This window comes from Miniopterus natalensis, chromosome 8, assembly GCF_054644295.1.
Source record: "Miniopterus natalensis isolate mMinNat1 chromosome 8, mMinNat1.hap1, whole genome shotgun sequence".
Classification (NCBI taxonomy): Eukaryota; Metazoa; Chordata; class Mammalia; order Chiroptera; family Miniopteridae; genus Miniopterus; species Miniopterus natalensis.
Window position 1 is genome coordinate 45,781,405 of NC_142088.1, and position 12,781 is coordinate 45,794,185.

Genomic DNA, 12,781 nt, shown 5'->3' on the forward strand with positions numbered 1-12,781 from the left:
TAGATTTGTTTCAGGCAGGTTAAGAAAAAAAATAAAACAAAGATATTTTTTTCTTTTCAATTAAAAGAACTCTCTTTGTCTCTTATACATTTTTTTCTTCTGTTTGGTGATTAGAAAGCTCATACTGGATTAAAAGTTGGTATTTTTTCTACCTGAAACTGTAAAAAATAATTTTTTCTAAGAAAGTGTCTTTTTTTCCTCTTTTGTTAACATGATATGTAAATTTTATATATCAAAATATGTCTTTAATTATGAAGAAATTATTAAAATAAATAGAATATCCTTTGTTATGCACTATTAAACACATTTGCTTTCCTGAAAATTCCAGCGTTTTCTTCCTCTATGTTGATGGTGAGCATCGATCTGTTCTGTTCCCCCACATCCCCATTCCCTGTGCTCACAGGCTCCCCTAGACTTTTCTAGATGAAAAGCCTTTAAGTTCCTTTCCATCCATTCTGAGTGAACTACTAATTTGAAGGACAAGAAGTAAATCTCCAAAACTAAATAAACATGATATAAACTTTTTTTATTCAGTTAAGGTCTTATATCTGTGAATAAAAGGTGAGATGTTCCTCAAACTTCTCACTCAGAAATAAGGAAGTAACCTCAGGTTTAACGTTTTAAAGCCTCTTATATTCTGGTACTCCATCTTACTTTATCTTCAACACCAGTGCAGTTTAATAAAACCTTTACATAATTAGCTCCTAGACAATCTGTTTCAACCATCATACAAATCAAAAGGTGTCTTTTGCTATTTGGACTTTCACATTTCTTTGTAATTAGTGATCCATCTGTGGGACAGACACTCCTCAATGCTCTCAGATAATAACAAAGAGACTAATGCCAAAGATGTGAAGAATTTAAATAGTTATTGTATTAAATGAGAGTGAAAAAAAAAATCTTCTATATTAACATATTATTTGTATAACTTGGGATTTTAAATATTAATTTGAAACTAAATCAGTAATTATAATAACAGCATTTGACTATTTCATCTATGAAAGTATAAGTATTTTAATTGGCAAAAAAAATGTTTTGGGACTTTTTATCATTAGAAAATGAATCATGATTTATGCTTGGGCCCATGCAGACAGCATTGCCGAGTGAGTGCCTACTCTATATATGCCAGGCGCCACTTTGAGGACTGCCGTGTGCCATCACATGCTGATGGAGTGAAACAAGAAAGTGAAGTATACTCACATCCACAATCAAAAAATCTAGCCAGCACCAGGCATTGGTAAAATACATTTGAAAACCGTATGCAACCCACTTGAGAAGCATTTCCAGGATGAAAATATAAGTGAACACTTTGTCAGCATATTCTAGCATAGTCTTAATGGTTTTTCGCTGCTCAATATATATATCTTCAAAGGCCTGTAAGGAAAAAAATTCAATTAAATGTCATTGTATTAACTGTCTCTAATTGATAGCTTATTAGAAAATATATACTGCAAGCCTTTTCTCAAGTGCCCGAGGTGGGAAGCCTTCGTGTTTTCCATGGCTACATTTTGCTTTATAGTTGTCTACATGGAAATGACTGCTAACCGGGCATTTCAGTCAACCAATAAATTTAAATAATTTAAAAATTTTAGTATCAATGTACCTCCAAAAAGTTTAAAACTTTTACTGCCAGCTGCTTCTCTCTACAGCAGAAAGTAACTGCAAGTAGACCTATTTCATTTAGTGCAGTCACTGGAAAGTACCCTTTCACTAATGCAAATGCAAAGCAAGGAGCCCCTTTAGCTTGCGGAAAGAAACTGAATTATAACCTCTCACTCTTTCCTCTCTCTCTCTCTCTCTCTCTCTCTCACACACACACACACACACACACACACACACACACACACAAGCTCTATGTTAGTCTACCATTAGTTAGTCTACCATTCACTATGGCTGGCACTAGTGAACCAGCATGAACAAAACCGGTGAGCTCTGTGCAGCAGTGGAGTTTATGTTGAGCAGTTTGATATTTAGCCGATAAGCCCGTATCATGGCTGCATACTCATTCTGAATAAGAACTGTCTCTGTTGCCCGAAAGTCAGGAGGGTCCTTCTTTAACTGCTACAAAAACAACAGCATTCTGAGTTTGATTCAACCTGAGGCCTACTGCAGAACAACGCATTTACTGAGCCTATTTATTGAGCCCCTCACAGCTGTGCTAAAATCACCACGCAATGCCTCTCATCCTCACCAACAACTAATTGTGCAAACATGGAATCGGAGGCTCCCAGAGAGGAAAGGTAAAGGAGATCACAGGTCACCTACCAGCGCCCCGCTGCTCAGCAGGATCATGAAGACTATGAAGGTTTCAAACCAGTTATGCTCCACAATTTTGTAGCAAGTTTTTCTCAAGTTCCACCAGAGTTTTCCTTTGCCTTCCTCTATGCTTATCTGACAACACTTAAACTTCCGTACACAGTCTGAAATATGTCAGAGTAAATGAAGAAAAAGAAAATACTCTTTAATTACATGCATTTGTGTTGGTGGGAGTTTCATCTATATTATTATCGGATACCTTGCAAATGACTTCATTTTTTGGAGAGGGCCTCCACTTCCAGAAATAGAAATCCTCTATATGGCTTTTTAATCACTCATTCCACAAAGTTTTTACCATAGATTATATTATATTATAAAAACAGAGAGAAAACTGAAATCCCCAGACGTAGAAATTTCCATCCTATTCTTATCTATGAGTGTGATTCCATTCAAATATGGACATTATTTATATTTGAATTCTAATTACTTCACTTGATGTAATATAAACATTTCTTTTTTTAAAAAAAATTTTAAATTGATTTTAGAGAGAGAAGGAAGGAGATATAGGGAGGAAGGGAGAGAGAGAGAAAGAGAGAGAGGGAAACCTGGATTGGTCGCCTGCTGCATTGCTGCCAATGGGGGATCAAACCTGTAATCTGGGCATGTGCCCTAACTGAGAAATGAACCGGCGACCTTCCAGTGCATGAGATGATGCCCAACCAACTGAGCCACACCGGCCAGGGCAACATTTCCTTTTTATTTATTTATTCTCACCTGAGGATATTTTTCCATTGCTTTTCAGAGAGAGTGGAAAGGAGAGAGAGAAAGAAATATCGATGTGAGAAAGAGAGACACATCGACTGGTTGCCTCCAGCACGTGCCCCAACTGGGCTGGGGATCGAACCTGCAACCGAGGTACATTGGTGCCCTTGGCCAGAATCGAACCCAGGACCCCTCAGTCCACGGGCTGACACTCTAATCACTGAGCCACACTGGCCAGGGCAACATTTCCTTTTTATTACAAGTAAACAGAATATGAAAGGTTTCACAATACCTCTAAATAAGAATACCAGACCTAAGCAGAATTTATATAACTATTCCACTATTATTGAACATTTGTGTTGTTTTAATTCTATTATTAGCAACAATGTAATAAAGCTTGTCAACAAATATTGTTTTTCAATACCTGCTGTATTCAATAAATTATATCGGACAAATTATATTACTAGAATGTATAAAATATAGCGTTGCTCTAAAAACAGTGTGCATTTTAAGCAAGGGAAATTTGCCCACAGGTTCTGTAGTTTTAAAAAGCAACAATTATCACAAAATAAATAAGGTATTGTGAGAGTTTGTCGACAGAGATTAATTTCAGCTTTACGGAGGTAATGGATTTGAGACTGGACTTTAAAGGATGTGTAAGGATCAGTTCTAGTACCTGGAGCTATAAGGAAAGCAGAAACAATGACACAAGTAAAACTTGGTGACAGGACAGTCTGGAAGTTGCACGACGGGGAGAATTAGTAATCAAAACTAGAAAAGACACTGAGAGCCAATCTGGAAAAAAAGGCCTGAATGAGTCACTCAGAAAATTTAAAGTTTATGTGCTGTCTAATGGGGGAAATATTGAAGGATTTTTTTTTTTTTTGTAAGTTATGAAGATTTACCTGATAAGAACACTGATTTAGAATTATCTATGCTTATTTTAAAAATTGTATAAATAGAAGAAAGGAGATGGAAAAAAAGTCGTGAGTCTATGAGATACAATCAACTGCACATTAAGAGTGAAAGCAAAGGTCATGGTGGTGACAGTGGTCAGGGATCAAACGATACTGAGTTGGCAGGACCTGGCAGCACATAGAACAGGTGGCATTGGTGTGTGGGAAAGAGAAGAATCAGGACATAGGGTTTTAACCACAGTGGGGGGCTCTTATTCAATGATAAAAAAATGGATACTTCATCTTCAAGGATCATAATATTTTATGAGTAGATATTTATCAGATGCTACTTTATATTATAACTAGTGAGATCATATCCTTTGTTTCATGAACACTTAATGAAGTGCTATTAATTGTTATTAGTTTCATATCTACGAAAAGCAGGATTCCCAAAGGATTAAGAAGAATTACATGCACTAAAAATATTCACTGTAATTAATGAAATGAAACTGTAGTTAATATTTTCCTTCCTAAAGAGGATATGAGATTAAAAAAACACTGCTTAACCAACAAAAGAGCAAGTTAGTAGGAATAATAAATGCCAAAATATTGAGACACTGGTTTACTTCTAAGGTGGAAGAAAGGAAGGAGTCCAAAAGAGGCCTAATCTGTATCTTTTTATTTTTAAATAAAAACTCTAAAGCAAATGTGATAGAAGTATTCAAATTGTTCAAGTTGGTTGGTCAGTATCTATGCATTATTCATTATTACTATCTATAATGTTATGTTGGTAATATTTCATTCTTAATTTTTTTTAACTTTAAAAGACAAACATTGATAGCATCATAATTATTATGATGCATATATTGTGACCCTAAAGTAAGCTAACTGTCTGGGAAAGAGTAACAACTAATAACACAGAAATAATTTTTGTGATGGTATATACCATTTGAATGTTTTGCAAAGTCATAATTTTTTTCATAATCAAGTAACGACATTGAAATGTATGCAGATTTTTTGAAGGCATAAGAAAAAAGTGGCTTCCCTCATAACTTATGCTAAACAAATAGCTCTCACTCTAAAATTATTTAAAAATTGATCATTAATACTTAAATATTAATTTTCACCAATGCATTTAAGTCCAAAATCAATAAGTGTATGCAACATAATCTTTTGTAATAACCTTGAAACAATCTGTGACATCAGTTGTAATTTCCAACATCTGTATAATTGCATTTTTAAAAAATTAGCTTAAAGTTTAAATTAAAACAGTTTTAATATTCTTAATATCAATATTAAGAATATTCTCCCAAATGAAACATTTTTAGAATTAGTTGTAATAAACTAGTAACAATTTGAGGCAATCACTATTATTAAAATAAACTTCTATTTCAGCAATTACTATATGGGATTGAATTTGGGACTAGACATAGTATGAATTATTAAAATGCTGTTAACTAAAAAATGAGTTAAAATCAAGTGAGCCCCAGGGTTTTAGAGAAATGTTTCTGTTTCTACAATAGTAGTTTATATAAGAAATGTAAAGAATTTTGTGTCCTGTGGCACTGCACTCATTTTTTATGCCTCTGTATCATGAGCAGTGCATTCCCGCACTGGATCTGGATTGGCCAGGTGAACAGGGCAGGAGCAAAGCTGGCACAAGTGGAAGCTTAACCTTAGTATTTAGGTTTCCTCTCTTGCCCCTTTGCCTTCACCGTTAGAATAACCCCAGGCCAGTGTGTGGAGAATGGGATATGAGCAAAGTGGCGCTGAGTCCCCTCAATTGTCTCATCCAAGACCTCAGACTGTGAGAGAGCCCAACCAAGATCGGCAAAACTAGCTAGTTGACAATGGAATTGTGAGCAAAAGTATGTTTGGTGTTATATGCTAAGAAATTTTGTGTGGTTTGATACACAGCATTATTGTTCAAGAGATAATTGGTCCATACCTCAAATAACATACTTTTAGCTTTCTGCAGAAAATCCTCTTCAGATTACTCCAATGGCATGGCGCCCCACATTATATAATATATATTAACTCATACTATATTTTGGCATTTAGTTATCTATTTAAATACAGAACTAACAATTTTTTTTTACCTTAACAAATACAGGTAACCCTTTATTTTGGGACAGTTTTAAATGTACCCTTATCAGTTAGTACCCATTATGATCTGATAAAACAGTAATCAGAAAGCTACTCTGACTTTAAAACTTTTTTTTCTTTTTTAAAGCTAAAGAGAGAGACAGGTATGACTTGGCTTTCTCTTCTATTAGAGATTCTAGGAGGCCACCCAAAATCCCAGATAGTTAGCATTTCTAAGAGTTGAAAAGGATCCACAAAAATAAGAATATCTGATTGCATAAATTAAATCTTACCTTTTTAAAAATCGTCTTTGTTTTGATATAGAAAGAGCAGAACAAACAAATAAATAAACAGTTGTTAAATAGACCTAGATAATTAAAAAGAGAGGGGAGAGAGAATAGATGGATAGCTAAGAGAAGCCTAATGAACACGTTTGCGTTGTTTCTCCTACCTTCTGTAAAACAAGCTTCAGGTTCCAGGGATTCTTCAGGCTCCACCTCAGGCTGTTCTCCCTCAGCGGGAGCTCCTATATCAACTGTGCTGCCTTCAGATGAGCTAGTTGCATTTAGCTTCTGAAAATCAATTTCACAGAAAAGCTTTTAAAATATTTTCTTTATAATATATAAACTCAAAAAGTGTGCCCTCAAGTCTTCAGGATGCATTTCCTTGATCTGTAATTTAAGAATATCTTAAACATAATGCCAGTCTGCTTTAGTAGAGGTGGGGGTCACAAGATTAGATATAGCACTACAGGATATTTTTTCTTTAAATATATGGTGCTCACAACTTAAATAATTTTTAATTAAGACCATAATAGAGATTCTGAAATAAAATCCTGCAGAGAGCTTATGTAAGCTGCCAGAGTTGTATGGTCATCTGTGATCTTGCTTTTGTAAATTAGTTTGCAAATGGTATAGTGTCTTTTATTCTAAAATTGTGACCCAACCAACGAAAGCTGCACAAGAGTATTTTCATGTCAAATGCAGAAAAGATTTGATCAAGTGCACATAAACAGCAACAATCTAAATTTATCCACTTTTCATTGACATGAAAACATATACCACTGGTTGTTATTAAATATATTCTATAGTTTTCTAATTTCAAAAAAGAGCAGCACATTGTTAGCTTTATAGCAAGAGCTGATATTTTGCATTCTCTTTGGCCAATGCACTCCTGTGTTTCATTGTGCATTTGGAAACTACTTGTTACTCTGGCACTCTTACCTGTTTTGTTAATACAGGCAGAAATACATCTTTGGTTGTTGTTTTGTTTTCCTTTAGATTAAATCAAATACCATTTAAAAATATACTAGAAAGAAATTGTTTTAAACCTTGAAATGCAACAAAATTCAGCCAGGTCAGGTCCTTCATGGATCAGCATAAATGAAGGGATCCCAGTCGTTAACCTGGTCTTAAAATGCTGCAGGAATGACACAGTGCCAGGTATGAGTGCCACATGGAATCAGAGTAGTTTGGGCCACAGCATTCTCGAACCTGTTACAATGTTATTACCATTAATGCATAGCATTAGGAAATGGCTGAGCTGGTAAGAGTTCCATTATAAAGGGGATGAGGTAAGCACATGATAAAATGAAAGTTGAACTATGTTAAACTATTATAAAATAGATGTTGTAGTCAGTACTAGAAATAGTCTACTCACATTTGGCTTAAGGGTTATATGAATTACCCAGGGAAAATGGTTTGTTTATTAAATGAAAATAATTTTCTTTGTATAAATTATTTACTTGAGAGTGGTATTGATGAAGTAAAATATTTATAGATGATATATGAGACTGAAAATGTTTTGTTTGGTCCTGGCTGGGGAGCTCAATTGGTTAGAGCATCAGCTGGATGCCAAGGTTGCAGGTTCTATCCCCGGTCAGAGCACATACAAGAAACAACCAATGAATGCATTAATAAGTGGAACAACAGATTGATGCCTCCCTCTCTCTCTCCCCCTAAAAATCAATAAATAACTATTTAAAAAACAGAAAATGCTTTGTCTTATGTAATTTAACAATACCAGTGATAGAGTGTAAATATCATATATGTCTGCCTTCTTAGAACTAGTTTGGGGATTATTTTTTAATTTGACCAAATTATTGAAATCAAGAATTATATATTATAAGGTGTTAGTAGGTTGTTGATTCATTTTTCTAGTTATCAAGTATATTGCAATACTAGGCAGATACTCAATTATAATATCTTTGTGAATAAAATTTAAATATATTTTGTTTTCAGATGAAACATCAAAGTGAGATTTATTACAAATATCCTAATTTCTTAGACTTTTTCTAATTTCCTGCCTTTTGTTTTGATAAGTGTAGCCTTGTTTATATACATAATTGAGTAAGAAATGACTTAATTTCCCTCTCTTTCTAACCCATCTGATTCACATGAAGTTGTTACATATTAGGGACCTGAAAATACTGGTCTTATCATTTGCAAGATGTTGAAATATGAAATAAGTAATCAGAAACACTGAAGCACATACATATCTGCACAATCAGAATTGGAAAACATTCCTTTTAGGAACAAGCATCACACTACAAATACAAATTAGAGGCAGTCCTTGGGGTGGGCCCAAGTCAAAAATGAGGCTCCACATTCAGTGTGCTCCACACACTCAGTCTGGCATTGGTGAATTACTGCATCAGAGCCTACGCCAGGGCCAGGTATGTTGAAGGTACTCTATAAATACTTTTTAAAAATGAATGAATAAATGAATGAATGAATTTCATAAATAATGAAGGTTAGCCCTTGACAATGATTGGAAAGAGTCAGCAGACAAAATATTCCAGGGAATCTTTGTTCAATATGTTCAAAAGTTCCCAGAGGATCCTATAACATCAGCTTACCAATCCTTTCATTTAGCTCAGTGACTTAGTATTGACATAGAATTAATAGATGATTTTTAAAACATATATATATATTTATTGATTTTAGAGAGAGAGGGAGAAAGAGGAGGAAGGAGAGACAGAAACATCAGTGCCATCAGTTGGCTGCCATCTGCATGCCCCCTGCTGGGGATTGAGCCTGCAACCTGGGCATGTCCTTCCCTGGCGGAAATCGAACCAGAGACCTTCTGGTGCATGAGATGTTGCTCAACCAACTGAGCCGCACCAGCAAGGGATAAGTGTGTTGTGTGTTTTTTTTATGGAAGCTGAATATTTATGTACTCAAAGGTCATGTTATTACTTTTTCAAAAGTGCAAAGTAAGATATTTTGTACTTCTAGAAGACATATCTCACCAGACTTAATCTTTTGAAATAAATGTCATGCTCTTGCCATCTCTGTATCTCTAGTGCCTGACACCAATGTCTGTGTTTGATAGATGTTTGTTAGGTAAATGAGGGAATACTACATGGACTCTTATTCCACCACTAACTATTTCTGACACCTCCTATCTAATACCTTCACATTCAAGGTGTACACATAATATTCTGACTTCAGGTGCAGAATAACACAGATCCTTCAAGATTTTGAATTGTGTAATGACCAACAACACTTAGAATTAAGAGTGCTGTCCCAACACCAGGCTTCCAATTATTCAGACCTGAGATGAGTCTATGAAGTAAACCGTAGTTTAACTTTGAAGTCAGGAAAACTAATAATAATTTTGACAGTGTTTTCTCTCTTTTCCCTGTGTACATGGATCTACAGTCCCAGCAAGTGAAGGGAAGCTCTTTAAGGAGAGCAAGTCTCCTCCTTCTCCATCTTTCCTCTGCTGTGGAACAACACAGGTCCTACCTCTCTCATGTTTATTTGAATAGCTTCACTTGGTTTACAAATGAAGGATTTAGGTTGAACATTAATCCTCAACATCAACATTCCAGTGTCTGTTTAGAGAAGGAAATGGGTCTTTGATCATCTTGTCAAAAGTCATAATGAATCAGTAGCCGGACTCTAGATCTTTTGTACCCCATTTTGCCAGAATTCCTTAGGGAATTTCTTTGATGATTCATAGGTAAACCCAAAGTTTATCAATTTAAAACATTTAGTAGAAGTGACATGTAATTAAATACTGTAGGTTTGAAATAGCTCTTGTGATATTGTTGATTCCCATGTCTCATGACTGTGAACTTAGTATAAGTTCAAGTTATATTCATATTCTTACATGTAATAATGTAGATTAGAGATAAAGATGCATTGGGATATTTCATGAAAAAAATTGCTTTAAATGATAATCCTGAGATGTAGGCAAGAAATTCTGATTCATAAAACCTTTCTAGATAACCTCAATTCAGTGACTTTCTTAAAGTCACAAGAAGTAAATATCATAATAGTATAAAATACATCGACTAAAACAGTAAAAATTTGTAAAGTGCCTATAAAAACCAAATGAATCAAATTAAAAATATAAAAATCTTCAACTTCAGATAAGGTCATAATTACAATCAATCCTAACTACAGTGCTAATTCACCAATTAGAAGGGTCAAACACATATCATTATATGGAACTATTAGTACCCATACACAAAAAAATTCTCAAATAAAGGTTGCTGCTAATACTTCAATCTGGGCATAGTTTACTACAAAATGCCACATGAGTAAGAGATCAGAATATTAACTGACTAGAAATAAAGCCAGGTCTGTAATTTCAAGTTCTGTTCTTGACCAGTGTTATACTTCCCCTTTGCTAAATTTAGAGGGGTAGTTTATTTTTTTATTATCTGAGAATATTTCTCAGGAAACCAGTAGACCAAATGATATTATTAGAGTAGCCCTTACCTCATTAAACTTTAACAAAATATGAAACTACTCCGGTGTCAGGATAGTAAAGATATCAAACAGGAATCGCAAATTTTTATTTGCTATGAATAGCACTGGCAATCATTTACTTTAAATGAAAATATTAAACCTTTTTTAAGTGAAAATCCTATTACAGGGCTTGTATTATTTAAATTTTTCTGAATTCTTCTAAGAGCTGGGTAATTATAGTTATAGGAATTAAGCAGGGCAAAATCATATTTTGCTAATAAGTAAATATCAAGACACAAATATTTCAGTTTGTATTTTTAAAAATATAGTTCTTTTACTTTCTACATCATTGATAAATTATTAACATCAATGTGTCAAAATAATTGTCTTTCTTTCAGAAAATACTTGCAAAAATAATTAAACAGAAAAAGGGAGAGAAAACTTTACTTCTGATTAAGTTTTTCATAAGCACACTTGTTTCTCATGAAGTTATTGCTAAGGAAATGTAATTATTAAAAATTGTATATGATTTAGAAAAAAGAGTAGTATATTCTAATCTGAATCAATAAAAATGAGATTTTTAAAAATAAAAAGATCATTCAAATACAGATTAAATCAAGTATTCCATATCTAACTAAAAGTTTGGTCTTCAAGAGTGGCAATCCTTTGTTCCACATGGATCCTAATTCTACTCTCTACTTAAAGAGCTCTGGGTCTTTCTACATGAAAAGTTTTAACACTGGAACAATGAAAGTGATGGCCTTGCTTGCTTTGGGATAATCTTAAGGCCAAAGTCACACTTTAGTACTCAACAGAGTGGTTGGTGTTGCTTCCTTAGTAAGAAAGATGGAAAAATCAAAAGTATCATTATTATTGTACTACATCATCCAGAAAATCTTTTATTCTTCATAATGAATACATTACAAAATTCTCTGATCTATGAATCACAGGATCTTAAATCTCTTTCTTGGGATGGCAAAAGTAACCCTTATGACCTAACCCTCAGCAGATTACCAGTGCCCCAAGGGCACACATATTTGGCTTATTTTGTTCTTACAGGATATTTAGAGCCTTTTCCTTCCTTACTATCCTACTGGAAAAGATTCCCTTGAGAACTTCACATTTTTCAGGATAAAATCATCGATGGTTTCCTATTGAACCCATTCGGACATTGCTTACCCAAGCCTTCCCTATGCAACTTTTCCCCTTCCCACCACTTAAGTATTAGAATTCATTATGTATACATCTTTAAAACACAGAGAATGTTTCCCAAGGGAGGACCAGAGGCCTATTAAAGAAAATTGGCAACTGTAATAAAGTGAGAATTGAGAATAAATGGTCAATTTTAATCAGTTCCTATTTAGTTTGTGTCCTTCTATACTTACTGCAGCCAAATCTCCTTTCTGTCTTATACCTCTCTTCAAAGGAACTTGGAAAAGGGGATACTTGGAGAATAAGGAGACTAACCTTGTCTCTTTTCAAGAAACTGAGAAAAATATGCCATTATCCTAAGGAGTTGTATAGTGCGCTTTTCCTGAAGAATTAATACATAATAGGGAAAAAAATTATCTCTAGTCCCTGTGCATATGTGTTAAATTGTGCACAATTATACCATATCTTTGGTCTCATTCTATATATCTTTCCTCCAATATATGAGGCTCTATCTTTCATGAATGTAGAGTGTCAGTGACTGAATATTTTGTTCCAAAGTATAAGAGGATGCTCCAAGAATGGAAAGATCCTTGCTCCTTCTAAAGAAGCAAAAATGTTTATGGTAGGGTTGTTTTATAGTTTTGATGACAGAAGAAAAGGAAACTGTATCTAAGTGAAAAACTAATAGTTTAGAAAAATAATTATTAGATTGAGTAATCTGGTTAGCATATTTTGGCACAAAAAAGTGATTTCAACATCAGGAAATGAAAGATCCACCAAATAGATCTCACAGAACACTGTTACACCCATTTCCATAGTCACATGACAAAGGAGGTCCCTTCTTTTCAAAAATACCAAAGGGGCAAGGGCTCACAACGATTCTCTTCCTATGTAGGAGTCTGTAGTGGATGACATATTTAAATAATATTT

At 34.2% G+C, this 12,781-nt stretch overlaps 1 protein-coding gene across 4 annotated transcripts in view; it reads right to left on the reverse strand.

Moving 5' to 3' along the window:
• The window catches only part of SCN2A (sodium voltage-gated channel alpha subunit 2), a 79,126-nt gene that overhangs the window by 15,022 nt on the left and 51,323 nt on the right, over positions 1-12,781 (reverse strand). For all 4 annotated transcript variants that reach the window (XM_016198460.2, XM_016198615.2, XM_016198536.2 and 1 more), the window contains 3 exons: positions 6,451-6,571; positions 2,266-2,420; positions 1,201-1,374 (listed from right to left, as the gene is read on the reverse strand). In XM_016198460.2, the coding sequence (XP_016053946.2) occupies positions 1,201-1,374; positions 2,266-2,420; positions 6,451-6,571 (450 nt within the window). The remainder of the gene's footprint in view (positions 1-1,200; positions 1,375-2,265; positions 2,421-6,450; positions 6,572-12,781) is intronic.